This window comes from Lactuca virosa, chromosome 4 (assembly GCF_052849685.1).
Source record: "Lactuca virosa cultivar CGN04683 chromosome 4, Lactuca_virosa_CGN04683_v6, whole genome shotgun sequence".
NCBI lineage: Eukaryota > Viridiplantae > Streptophyta > Magnoliopsida > Asterales > Asteraceae > Lactuca > Lactuca virosa.
Window position 1 is genome coordinate 90304437 of NC_136429.1, and position 15021 is coordinate 90319457.

General features: G+C 41.2%; 1 protein-coding gene across 1 annotated transcript; it reads right to left on the bottom strand.

The window, feature by feature from the left end:
- Positions 1-1375: 1375 nt before the first annotated feature.
- Positions 1376-3297, bottom strand: PSRP2 (RNA-binding (RRM/RBD/RNP motifs) family protein). Its single transcript, XM_079043290.1, has 4 exons — positions 2852-3297; positions 2266-2367; positions 1686-1982; positions 1376-1587 (listed from the first exon to the last, which is right to left on the bottom strand). The coding sequence occupies exons 1-4, from the start codon at positions 3185-3187 to the stop codon at positions 1549-1551; spliced, it is 774 nt and encodes a 257-aa protein (XP_078899416.1). The 5' UTR covers positions 3188-3297; the 3' UTR covers positions 1376-1548.
- Between the last annotated feature and the right edge of the window lie 11724 nt (positions 3298-15021).

Consider the following 15021-nt stretch of genomic DNA (forward strand, 5'->3'; position numbering starts at 1 on the left):
AATGGAACGGTTGCATAATGGTGCAGGTGATGGAAGATGTAAACGTGATGAAAACATAAAAGGGTATTTGTGTCCACAATATCTTATACCATCATCCTTTTGGGTGGGACTAAAAATAATACCAAACACCACCTAAAATACCACCTAAAATGATTTAGTTTTGTTATGTTTTGTCTAGTTCTACTCACCAAATGTTGGCTAAGGTACAAACACACCGATTTATTTGTGAGTTATTTGAGATCGATTCAGGCTTTAGTTAAATGAGTTCAAGCCGAGTTTGAGTTTAGTTTCAGGCTTATTTATTAAACGAGCTCGAGCCCGAGCCTCATCTACCGAGTTCGATTAAGTTTGCTAGCCTATGCATATTTATATATATAACTTTTATTTTTCATTTTATATATTAATTATAAATTAAATATTAAATATCAAATATCAAATATCAAATAATGATAAACGAGCTTTTTAACAAGCATAAAAACACAAATGAACTTTATATTTGACAATAACCGAGCCAAGCTTAGGCTCATTTAGGCTCGCCTGACGCCCAAGTCGAGCTCGATTTGAAGTAGATTTGGAAAAGACAACGTGCAAAATGCAAAATGAGCCAAGACAAGGGGGGGTAAGTGAGTAAGTCATCGTGAGCATTAAAACAATACATGGATAAGTTAAGATACAAGGATATGTGCATGAAGTTTGTATTAACAATACACAACAACAACATAGAAAGGTGTGATGCTACCCGTTTATATGTAGTCGCACAACGTCCTATCTAAAGTAAATACACAACTATTATTACTAATAACTACAATAACCAAATAAGAAAACTATTTGAACAACTAATCGTAACATAATATTTAGCAACCAAAAGGTAAAGTAGACTAATAAATAAATCTAGTTTGCTTCAAGTGTTATTATTCATGTGAGAACATTAGATATATATGTTCTATTCAAATTAACCTGTGGTTAGTCTACTTTAATGAATAAATAAGTCACCTCCTCCTCCTCCACCCCACCCCCCACCCACACACCCACCAAAAACTATTGCAAGAACCTAAATTTTCATCTATTACCTATTTCTCTCTTTAAACATAAATACATGAATTTGCAAAATGAGAAAGATATAAAACAATGTTACTCTGACTTTATCATTTTGCAAGGTCCCATTTTACCAACAAAACAACTAAGATATGACAGAAGTTGACGAATGCATTAGACTGAAGCTGAAAAAATGGAACAAAGGGTCAAGAGCTTGTCTCACAAAAGACACGAATGCTCTTTTCACTCTCGTCATAAAAAATATCCCTAGAAATTTTGTCACATGTGACAAACACAATGTTTCATTATATTGTAATAGTTAAAGTTGATGAGATGGAAATGAAAGAACTATAGACAAATGACATAAAACAAAATGATCAAAAAGACACGGTAGAAACAAAGCTCGATGAAGAGATATCAACTACAATCCCGAATCTTTTAACATTTCAAAGTGATATCTAACGCGATAATTATACAAAAAAACAAAAGCCCACAAGTTCTTGATCGGTACACTTATGCTTTATTTACTCTAATCTTCTGGCCTTCAAGCACCTACAACCACAAACATCACAAAACTTATATCTCAAGCACCCAAACTGAAACTACAAGCTAACAAGAGTACAATCCAACATGCAAGAAGTACAACTTACAGCATCATTGAAAGATGAGACGGCAGCCTCTACCTCCTCTTCTGAAGCAAATGAAACAAACCCAAATCCACTTGATTTTGAAGTCCCTGGAACACGTGAAACTTTGGCACCAAGAACGTTTCCCTTTTCTGCAAAAAAGCTTTTGAGTGATTCTGATGTCACATTTTTTGCAAGATTCCCCACATAAAGTTTGTAAGGGCTATCAACAAACGGGGTTTCCTCTGCTTCAAGAATTGAGACCACTCCGTTCAAAGGCTTCTCTGTTACATTTACTTTTATTTTACGCCCTCCAATTTCCTGTTACACACTATAATATTAGTCAACTGTTTACAGGTTAAATGCATATCATTAAACCATTATGCCTGGAAATTCTACCCAGTAATAGCAATATCATCCAAACACAATGCAACTTCCACTTCTATAATTGGATAGATTTTTCAAAGTATAATATCCTCATAAGAAAAAGAAAATGTAAGCACAATGTTTTAATTGAGTAGATTTTTTAAAGGTACAATATTGTGATAGAAATGAAAGTAGGAATGTAGGATGCTATAATACAGAGAAAAAAAAATTGCCTCACCGTGCCATTTAGCTTTTCAATAGCTGCATTTGCATCATCAACAGTCTTCATTGTGACAAAACCAAATCTTCGACTCCTTCCCGAGTATTTATCATACATTACCTACAAAAGTTAAGTTGTACAAAGGCATCAACTTTATGATTGATGTTAAAGAGTTGCTGCAAGAAAACAGATTATTGAGAGAAATGAAGAATTACTTAACAATCCTTAACTTCATTAATATAATGATCTAAGTAACACATTCTGATGTTTAAGTCACAATAATCACTTTGAGTACACACATCCAAACATCCTCTTAAGACTGACTAATAGGAGATGATATTTTGTCAACAATACAAGTAAATTTTGTCAACTTTAATTAGATGTGATTGGAGGGTTTTAAATTATCCGGAATCTTTCAAGAATTTATATGAATGTTTTTAAGTTTAAGTTTAAGTCTAAGCCATTTGACCTCAAAAGTCAAAATTCCAACACAATGAACATGGTTGATATAAAATTTCTACAGCACCCGAGTAGAAGATATAAATTCAGCCCTGAAATTTCATAATTCATTTGAAGTATATAAAAATACCCACAAATGATATACCTCAACTTTCTCAACGGCACCATGTTCTTCAAAAACCTTCTGGAGTTCATCATTGTTTGTTGTGCGAGGGATGTTACCGACGTACAGTCGTCTGGCGGCTTCCGACGACGGGTCCACAGTAACCACCGCCACCGGCGTTTCCTCGGCAACAGACAGAAGTCTTGTTGGTTGTCTAGGATTAGAAACGATAGGTGAAATTGTAAATCTGAGAGAGGTTTGAGAAAGGTTGGGGTTTAATTTAAAAGAATTGGGTAGTTGGGTTTTGAAGGATTTAGAGGTTGGGTGGTGATGGAGGTAACTGGTTGATGATATCATGGCTGATGAAATTGTGGCCATTTCGAAGAATCCTAGCAATTTGTGTTGGGAGAAGGAGCAATGCTGAAATTATGGGTAGGGGTTTATCCAGTTGAGCAAAGATGAACGAAAAAAGAAAGAGGATAGATCCTTTTACAAAAATGTAAAATCCGACTATGGGAGGGACTCATATTTTATTTTGGACAAAATTTCACAAATGGTCCTTTTGCTTTCATGTTTGTTCTTGCAATGGTCCTTATAAAACTTTTTTCTTTTAAATGGTTCCTACGGAACAAATCTTGCACACAAATGATTCTTATGACTAACACCGTTAACAACTTCTGTTAAGTGATTGTGAATGACGAAAATACCCTTTGTTTTTTTTAACACAAATGGTCATTATGACTCTCTCTCTCTCTCTCTCTCTCTCTCTCTCTCTCTCTCTCTCTCTCTCTCTCTCTCTCTCTCTCTCTCTCTCTCTCTCTCTCTCTCTCTCTCTCTCTCCTGCAACTAAAAGCAATGGAGCTTTCTAGTCTTTATTGTGCATTTAATTTCCATAACACTCTAACACAAACATAATTTGCTCAAGTTTACTTATTAAAACTCTAACACAAACATAATTTGCTCAATTGATTCAAGTTTACTTATTAATTGAGTTTGGTATACAATTTTTCTCGTCGACTTTAATTTCTCGGTCAATCCTCAAAACAAGCTTTGTTTTTTCCATCTTCATTATCTTTGTATCTCAACATAACAGTCGACGTCGACATCAAATTTAGATGCAGATGCAGGAACACACAAATCCAGATACACACACAAACACACACACATAAAACATAAATACACAATGATAGAGATTGGAAAAGAAATAGAGAGAGTTCAGTGGTTTAGAATGGAACCCAGACACACACACATATATATTGATCTCAAACACAACCTCGTATAGCATTCCACCAAGGGTTGCGTTTTTAACCTTTTGATCCTTCATCACTCGCTTTCAATCTCTCATCCTCCTGTTGAAAACCATCTTCATCATCAAAAGTGACACTAGATGCTGATTTGTTCAAATTCATGCTCTGTAAATAATAATAATAATAATAATAATAATAATAATAATAATAATAATAATAATAAATCTTCACTTCCTGATTCAATCTCTCTTGCCATCATCATCGGGACACCACATGTCATCATCATCCCAATCTGCCACCATCAGCCAACACCTCGCCGCTACTGTTCTTTAATGGGTTCTTCATGTGAATGGAATCACAAATTCATCCAACTAGTGGAACTTGTGAATGGAATCACAAACTCGTTGCCCAATACTCGCTGAATCTTGAAGGGAATTGATCGAAGGTTTCCTTTCGCATATGTTGTTACAGAGTCGATCCATGGAGTTTGCGGTAAGTGTAATGCTTAAATCGATTTAATTTGTGTGGGGATGTATGTGCTCAAGGGGCTTCTTGATATAAATGTTTATAGTGTATGTGTGTGTGTGGTATGTTTTTGCTACAACAATTTGGGCCAGGTTTCTTCCTTTTGAGTTTGCGCATTTTTTTGACCTATATCAGATAGTGCAAAGGGAAGGGAAAACACGGTGGGTTAGAGAAGAAGAAAAATGGGGATGTGAGGTTTTTTGAATTTTCTTCATATATATATATATATATATATATATATATATATATATATATATATATATATATATATATATATATATATATATATATAACCTTTGATGATAACAATTCCATAAACACAATGAGGTACAAAATACAGACTTCCTCAACTGTCGGGCCGATACACTGCTGCTAAGAGACCGAAACCTCATCACTTGTCCTTCATTCACAAGGTGGAACCATCCTGGAGCACAAACACATAAGCTAAATCCTAAACCCTCCAACTGATGCCTTTGACATACATATTCCTTAACCCCCCTGCGTTCTAGATACAGACTTTGCACGGGCCTACTCGCGATTCCCAATACGAGTTTCCACCAAAAGCCTGCTCGAAAATGGCTACTCATGATACCTCCTCACGGAACCTTCCCTAAAACTGATGATTATCCATTTGAATCTGCCCCCAGTCCCTAACTGGGGTACTACCAGAACCATGCAGAATGATTGTAACATCCCGTTTAAAATAGAATAATTAAATAATAAATCCGGAACCCCAAGATGTAATTTTATTATTATTTTATAGCCAAAATCAAATAATAATTAGCGGGGTGTTGGTTTCGGGAAGCCAAATGACGATATTTGAATCTGCGGGGGTTAAAGTATAATTTCAGGTTTATTTTGCAAAGGATTTTAGAAGTCAGGGGGTGTTTGGTATTATTTGGACTTAATTTGAAGAGGTTTTGGATGGTTGGGGCTAAAAGGGTAAAATATGGTAGTTAAGTTGAAAGGAATGGGCTTGGAGGGGCCGAAGTTGTCAATAGGGCCAAAGTTTTAGATGGGACTGTTGCGTATAAATCCATCACACATGCAACCCTAATGCAGTCGCCACCCTCCTAACCTCCGGCCGCCACCACCCCCCCTTCACTCCCGTTTTCCGATCAGCAAGACCACCGGCGTTGCAACCATGCTGAAGCTGGAACGCCCACCGTCAACTGCCGACGACAGCGACCACCAGAAACTGTCGCTCTTCTCCTTCTCTTTCTCCAGCCGCCTTGTCGAGATCGATTGCCACCATTTAGCGTCGCTGCTGTCGATTCGTACTCCGGTTGAGGCACAACCTCCCTTCCCCGGTGTAGCGGCCTTCTTCTACAACTTCTGTCGCCGCTGTTGAAGCCATATGATCACCGAGGATCCGTCGTGTCGTCTAACCGCCGATGAAGATGGAAATGCCGCCACATGTCGTGTTCCGTCGAAGGGGTCAAAAGCCGACAACTGTGGAAACCATGGTGGTTCATGATTGTGATGAGGTTGCGTGTGCGAGTGTGGTTTTCTGTCCAGTGGGAGTCGTGAATAACCACTATGGCAGCCGACCATGGTGGCTGCTACCGATGACGAGTTGATACCGTTGATTGTTGCCGCTGCCGCCACTCCAAGTCGTCGCCGCTATTTGCCGCCGTAAGGTGGGTGATTGTGCTCATTTCCAGAGCAACATATGGATGTGTGTTGCGTGATCAGGAAGCGGAAGTGAACCACCACCACCACCGTGAGGTGGTGGCTGCCACCACGTGCCACCGTCGGCCACCACTAGGGTGGCTGTGTGTATGTGTTTTTATTAGTGTGTGTGTGTGTTCATATTAGTGTGTGTGTGTTATTTGGATTGTGTTGTAAATTGTAATCGTGTCGTAATAATCAATAGAAAAACCCATAACCACCACCGTGAGGTGGTGGCTGCCGCCACCAGTCGCCGTGTTGGGTGGCGGTGTGCCTCGTTTGCGTTTTGACTCGTTTGGGATGCTTGGACAAAATGGGCCCAATGAAACCCTAATGGGCCCAATGAAACCCTAATGGGCCCAATGAAACCCTAATGGGCCCAATGAAGCCCTAATTGACCTAAAAGCCCAACCATGTGACTAATGAGCTAGTATTGGGTTGGACACCCTAATTAGGGTTTGGAAAACCCTAATGTCATGAAACCCTAATTTTGTGATTGATCGGGACCGCACGGAAATTATTTATTAAACTTAAAATATTAATTTAAAATCATTTGCAAATTAACCTATGTCAATATTGGACTTAATGGATTAAGTCCTTATTGGATTAAGTCCTTAAAGGGCTAAGTAGGAATACTTAACCCTAATTGTCATTTCATGTGAAAACCCTATTTTCACTTGGGCCTTGAGTTGGGCCTTCCTATTGGGCTTTGGTGATTGGACTATTGACGGGCTATCCAAGAACAAGTAAATGGACAAAAATAATTGGATGGGCTTTTGGATAAGGACCATGTGAAGGACTTGGGCCCAATTTGCAAAGTTGGGCCGTAGGTGGGCCATAACTGGGCCTTGATGATTATGTGATATTGAGCCATGGGAATACCAAGAGTTTGGACTAGAATAAGTAGATGGGCCATAAGGAAAGACCATGTAGAGGTCTAGGCCCAATTTGGAAAATTAGGCCATATGTTGGGATTTGTCCCATTACTTGACTTTTGGGCCTTTGGAGTGTGAGTTGGACCTTGGGCTTGGAACCCAATTATTAATTGGGTATTGTTTGATGTTGACAGTTCGGGAATTTGTCAACCAGCAACTGGAGTTTTATTCGCGGGACTTCAGCAGTGTCAGGTGAGTTATCCTCACTATATCAACAGGGTCTAAGGCACCAATGCCGTCCCTTATCGGATTTGTATCCGGGTTATTGCATGATATGCTTATTGATTTACATCCTGGTAGTTAGGATAGTGATATGCTTAGTGACCTGGTTAGGTCGGTATCCTGGTATATAGGATGATGCTATATTAGTGACCGGTTAGGTCTGTATCCTGGTTATAGGATGTTGCTATGATTGATGATCTGTTAAATCAATTGACTGTTATATATGCTAGCGTATGATATTATGTGCACATGTTTGTTTGATTGGGGGTTGGGTTGAGGCGGTCCTGCTTTGTGTTGAAGGCCAACATACCCAGGGTGGTCCGGATAGACTACAGGCCCAGGAGGGCATGTCAGTCAGACCGAAGGCCCGATGAGCGGTCCGGATAGGCTGTAGGCCCTGCGAGGCGGTCCAGACGTGCCGAAGGCTCGGAGAGCGGTCCAGATAGGCTGAAGGCATGCGAGGCGGTCCAGTCAGTCTGAAGACTCATTATGCATACTGTTTGCTTATATGTTTATATGATATGGTTATATTTATATGGCGTTGGTATTTTGGGGGTAACTCACTAAGCCTTCGAGCTTACATTTATCTATTATTGTTTCAGGTATTTCTGATGATCGCTGGAAGGCGAAGGCGTGATCGTGCACCTCCTTATATTTTCATGATTGATCTGGGGACACTCTGATGTTTAAACTATTTTGAAAACAAACTGTAATAACTTAATGGTTTTAAATGTTTTAAAAAGTTTTAAATTGACTTGAAATTTATGGGTGTTACAATGATCCTCGAAACACACCGACCGCGAACTTAAACCAAAACCAAACCATATGATGAACCAAAATCTTAACAACCCTTGACTCTTTGCTATGCCATTACCAACCACTGCTTCGACGAGCAACGAAGATCAAACCATGAACTTATGCGATACATCCAACCCTTACCAGCTCTGGTGCGCCCCCACCTGGGCATCCACTCGAGACAATCACCAAGAACTTTATGACTTACGACTGCATAAGCAATTTCCAACTTGAGAATCACAATTCTAACAACAACTTGCGAACAAATGGAATTATAATGCATACAACTTGTTGATACTTTATGATACCTGACTGATACTTCCCTCAATCCTTACTGCTTCCCTTATCCAACCAACAGATTTACGACTCGCCTGACCCCCATCAACACGTCAACACTGAAAGCACTACAAGCAGAAGAAATGAACCATCATGATTACTAGGCTCACAACCCTATGAATGGAATACCCCTACAAGGTCCTCAGCATAGGTCTGGATTGCCTGTGAGCCCACAGCATGAGTCTGGTATGCCCTCCCTGGCCCTCAGCCCATGTATGGAATGCTCCCGATAACCTACCGACACCGTCGTCATCGCATCATTCGCCCAACACTCCGGGCCTAAAGATACCCACCTCATTCCAATACCTTGAAGGGACCTAATCAACTCCCTTACAACGCCAACCGAGCACCACAAAACAGCTACCAAGCAATTCCTTACGAAACATGGGCGTACACAACCCGAGAATAAGATAACGGTCGCACTCTTGGTCCAATTCGAATACTATAACCCAAAAAGGACCATGTACATAGTTTGAGCCAAGTGCTCCAATGCCCTCTTGCCCAACTCACAAGGAGAACCCCATACACATACTTAAGAAACCCACAATCTCATCCGAAGAGAAAAGAAACACCAGAGATAATCGAAAGGCCACCTTATTCAAAACAGTAAACATCCTCATGATCGGTCAAACAAGACCCCATACTTGTTTGAGACTGAACGGATTCCACCACTAGCTCAAGAAGACCTCCAAGGCGATACTATAAGTTACCAAAACCTGAGTCTGCTACGAATTAGAATTCCACTTCACCATTGAGGGTAAACATAACCAGGGACCAAGGGAACATAACATACTGTGTTGGAGGGTAGGAGACGCATTCCTTGATCTGTAACTGTCACCACTTGAATCCTTCAGATAATTCTCGTTGAATGACGAAGCAAACACCAATGGTCTAGAACACCTTGACACCTAAACCAGAGGACCACAAACCCACTTGGAGCTAAACATACCCGCTTCTGGAAAGGGTTCACCGATCAACATCTGCCCAACAAATCTGATAGCAGTAATCCGAACAGCGACCTGAAAATTTCCTCAATGACTGACACTCAACCTGAGAATCCCAATTCTTCCCCACTTAGAACTCAAACCACCACCCACTCGTGGTGAAACCAAAACATAGCCCAACCAGGTACAACCATACCTGACCATAGAATGAATATCATCCGCAGAATGGTCCTCCAGATACAGATCAAACAAACCCCAAGAAAACCTGAATTTCAGCTAAAAACCTCTGCATTTCCAATAATAACAACTTACAAAGCACAGGCAACTACCGATTTCCGATCCAAACATACATCACTTGCTTGCAACCCAAATAGCAATGTGACACCTGGCTTTCCCATCTCCCAAGAATACGACCCTTGCTCGCATCGCTAGGGTACCCGTGCCACATCAAACCATTTGCGCACACCGGCATTGACATACTGTCGCCAACCACCGCGACCAACAGACCTCAAGCTGAGAATCCAACCTAACTTGGGAGGTCACAAGCCTGCCCACTCCTTCGAAATCGGAAATCTGAAGGGCAGGATCCTTGCCACAGATAACGTCAATCTAATCTGACAATCTGCCACTTAAATCCCAGATGCAATTTCCAAACCGATCATATCAACCGCTTATTCCCTGTGTCTTGAGGCCCGAGGCACGACCTCTAGCCAAACCTCCGAGACCTCCAGCCAACATACTCATCCGGGTCTGAACCACTCAACCCACATCGTCATCGCCAGTGGGGCCTGAACAACACAAAACTCATCCTCTCCAGAGCAGCCCAATCCAAAAGATCGAACCACTGCCTCGAACCATGGTATCCAACCATGCTATATTCTCCGACCAATCCTTAGAATCCCCGAAACCTCCCTTGATTCGAGTATGGATCCTATGCTTCCTGTAGTACGGGCCCAATACTACCTTCCACACCTATCCATGCTTTCCTCAAGAATTATCTCGGGTCCTCTAAGACCTAGTCACAAAATACCCCCGAAACCTGCCCACAGCAGAATAAATGCACTAAAATACTCCCTCGGCCATCCTAGGATTCCACACTCATTTGCCATCAGCTGCTGAAGAACTCCTCACAATGTCAATTAGCCATTCCATAAATACAATCACATGCAACAAAGCTTAGATAATCCTTCGAGTAACAGACTCATCCCTACAACGGTTGGACTCAGACGAGAGTTGCGCAGTAGGGTCAATCCATCACTCTAAGATTATTTAACCTTTTTCACATACTACTTGACATATTCACTTAATGGATAACCCACATCACTCATGTGTTCCACAAAGCACAAAGCAAGCAGCATTTGTGCAGAGGAGCCGACTGGCACTAAAATGCAACAAAATCTGACAGATCCTCCTATGAAATCCTCGATCTCAAACTCCCAACATCTCGAGCGCACCTTCACCATGCCCTCACTCTCTCAAGAGTGGCTAATCCTTCCTCACGTTGACCCGCTATGAACCGTGCCCATACCAAGGAAACCATCGCTACCTCATCCAATAACGCAACTGGCCGGCTGACTCCACACGACTCACCATACCACTAGCTGTCATGCGACTCTCCATTGGTGCTAGATGACTATTGCATGAATACAATCACATACCCCACAGTTTAAACAATCTTAGGCTAACGGATTCAATCCCACAACGGTTGGACTCAGACAAGAGTTGCGCAGCAGGACCAAACCCCTTACCCTAAGATCATTTAAGCCATGCAACATGTGATTTAGCGTATTCACTCAATAGCCAGTTCACACGCGAAAGAGTCATACCACAATCAATCAAGGATTCTATAAGAGACAAGCCATCATATAATCAGACAATTCTATCATGCAATTCCTGAAGATCCCTAGCCAATCACTAGCATGATGTTCTAAAATATCACAATATCAATGAACAGTGTGGTAATTTGGGGTCAACTTATTAGCTCCGGCTGATCGTACACATTGCATCCTCTTTTGGTTATTTTGAAAGCAACTTTGAAAGTTATTTTTAAAACCTTTACTTTGAAAATTATTTTTAAAATCCTTTTTCCTTAGTTTGAGACTGGATTCACACGAGTGTTCCTCCAATTCACTCAAACCAATGCTCTGATACCAACTTGAAATGTCCCAAAATTTCAACCAATTAAAAACTTACAAAACAACCCTTTGACTAATAAAAGTGTTTACAAAGTAGTGTTCTTCAAAACATTATTTAAAAATTAGTGCCTCCGAAGATCAATGACAGAAAAATCATGATCCCAAAAATACAATCCAAAAATTTCGTTTTAAATCATTAAATAAAACCATAGTTATCAAATCATTTCATCAAAGCATACTCAAAATATCTCAAAAAATTATTATATGAGTATCAAAACATCAGAGTAAACATCCCAGGCTAAAACATATTGGTGTGTGCAATGCAGTCATCCCGAGCTCTTCTCTCTGCAACTGGAAATACCTGAAGCCAAAACTGAAACCGTAAGCACGAAGCTTAGTGAGTTCCCCAACCTACCACATACCATACATCTAATCACATATACTGGTCCCCCGCCCCTACATCGGGCCCTGCCCGGCATCGGACCATGTTCGACATCAGGCCCCGTCTAACATTGAGCCCAACTCGGTATATAAATTTGTTTCTTCCAGGCCCCGCCTGTCTCTAGGCCCTGCCCACTATACACATACAATAATATCATATAATCATACTAGCACATAAAGAATCATACACAATACTATATGCTCCAATCCTAAGGCCTCGCCTATCTTGGGCCTCGCCCCTAGTCTGCTATGATGAGATATGGAACCCCATTCACACTCAGCTAGTGATGAAATACGGGAACCCGCCCATACCCATCACCCTACCAGGCACATGCGTGTATCACAAAGACAACAAGTATAACTAAACATGCATACCTTCCTCAGGCACCGCCCGACATCGGACCGAAGTCCGGAAACATACATATAAACACTCCTCGGGCCCGCCCGACATCAGACCGAAATCCAGAAACATTCCTCGGGCTTGCCCCGACATCAGACCGAAGTCTGGAAACATACAAAACAAGCACATGCAAGAATCACAAAGACATCAAGCATACAAACATTCCTTGGGCTTTTACCGGCATTGGACCGTAGTCCGGAACATATAATCACACATGCATACATATACGGGCCGACATTGGCGCCTTAGACCCGTTCAAATAAATGGAAACTCACCTCGAACTGCTGAATCACACAAATAATCATTTGGCTGCTAGCTGGCAGATCCCCGAACTGCTGATCTCTCGCCTCCCCCGAGCTATCATTACCAAAATAACACTTAGTCCAAAAGCCAATAATTCTCCTTAGGGTAAAATGACCATTTTACCCCGGATCTAATTTGGTCCATACCTAAGGCCCAAAACCATAATATGAAAGGCCAAAAACCATAATATGAAAGGCCCAATACTAGGTAGACTTCCCAAGCCCACTAGTGGCCCACTAATGGCCCAATTTATTAAATTGGGCCCGACCCCTCTAATGGGCCTAACCCTGAAGCCCAAACATAATCTTAGCCCAAAATATCTAACTTCTGATGGCCCACTAAGGCCCAAATAAACAAACTCCAATGTATGGCACAATCCGAGGCCCAAAACACGCAAAACCCACATATGTTGAGTACGTGGGACGTACTCCTTTGTACACTAAGCGTACAACTATATGACTTGTACGTTGCGTATACATGCATGTACGCCCAGCGTACTACTCTGTTAAGTCACTTCTCCCATTAAGCACTTAATACTCTATTCCAACGACTATAATGTGACAACCGTCAATTTCCGATCAAGTCAAAGTCAAATATAGTCAACAAGTCAAACTGGTCAACTCCGTTAACCCTTGTATATTAGGGTTTCCGTTATGTTTCCTATTGTACAACGCACCATCTTAATACAAAGCATCGCTTAGAAGTTTCACATGTTCAGAAAATCTACACCCAAATTAGGGTAAGAGACGGAACAACTCAATAAAACATTAATACATACCCTTCGGAGGCGTATAACGCTCATAAAAAGGCAAACGGGTCTTACAAACCCTGCATTTTGAAGTTAAACACTCACAAAAGTCGCAAACGAAATCTCTCTCAATCTCTCTCGCTCTATCTCTCCCTATCTCAAATCTCTCCCAAATCTCTCTAAGTATGAGAAATCTCTCCAAGAATGTGAAATCTCTCCCAAATCTCTCTAAGTATGAGAAATCTCTCCAAGAATGTGAAATCTCTCCCAAATCTCTCTAAGTATGAGAAATCTCTCCAAGAATGTGAAATCTCTCTAAGTATGAGAAATCTCTCCAAGTATGTGAAATCTCTCCCAAATCTCTATCAAAATCTCTCTCAACTTTTTATAAATCATTCGGGTCACCCCGACCCTAAACCGGGTCAAAAATCGCTCGAAACGGGAAGATTTCTCGAAAAATAGCCTTAAAGAACCGAAACCTTCCCTTAAGGGGCGAAGCCTCTCGGACCAACCTATGAACGGCCGAACCTTCTTAGGGCCGAAACCCTAAGAACCGAAACCCATAAGAACCGAAACCCTCTTGCAAGAACCGAAGCTGCTGAACCGAAACTGGAGAAACCGAACCTGAACCTACCTGGACCGAACCGAACCTCTGCGGACCGAAGGTCCCTTCGGACCGAAACTACCCTTCGCCTTCGGCCCATTTCGCTTTCGGCCTATTTCGCCTTCGGGTCCAAGCTGCTGAGGACCGAACCTCCGGCCCAATCCGAGAAGCTTCGCAGGAAGCCCTTTTCCACCCGGTTTTCGACCCCGACTCCGTTTTAAGCCCGTTTTTGATTATTTTAGCGTGGGATTTTCACCCAAACTTATATTTTGATATATAAGACCCCATATATTCATAAATTAAGCACATTTTTAGGGAAATCTTTATTTAAGAATAAAATCTAGTGGGTGAGATATTTAGGTGGAGTGTTGACTTATCCTTTGGGCAAGGACACAAGTTACCTCCCATACCCACTCCATGACCATTCTCAGTCACTATTCACCCATACCTAGTCAATCATTGTCCTTTTCCCACTCTTTTCCAGCCATAATCTTGATCAAAGGCTGGAGAAATCCTTATCTCTCCTCCCATTTCACTCACTTTTCACCAAAAAGCAAAACACATTCTCTCTCACTTCCTCTCACCAAGAATTCGAGATTCAAGGCTGATCTTGAGCTCTTCACACACCTTGGTAAGTAAATCTCTTCCCACACTTGATTTCCTTACACTTCTTCACTCAAATCATGAGTTCCTTACACAAATATCGTCATATTTGTTGTTAGATCTTCAATTCTTCAAGCATCGCCCAAGTGTTCTTAAGTTGAACACTTCTTTTCTCCATCATCCATCTACTGAAATCACTCAAGGTGAGTTCATACCCCTACATTTTCATGTTTTCTTCAAGTTTTAGGGGGGGGGGGGAATACAAGTTAAAATACCAAAAACTTAACTAAATTCAAACAACAG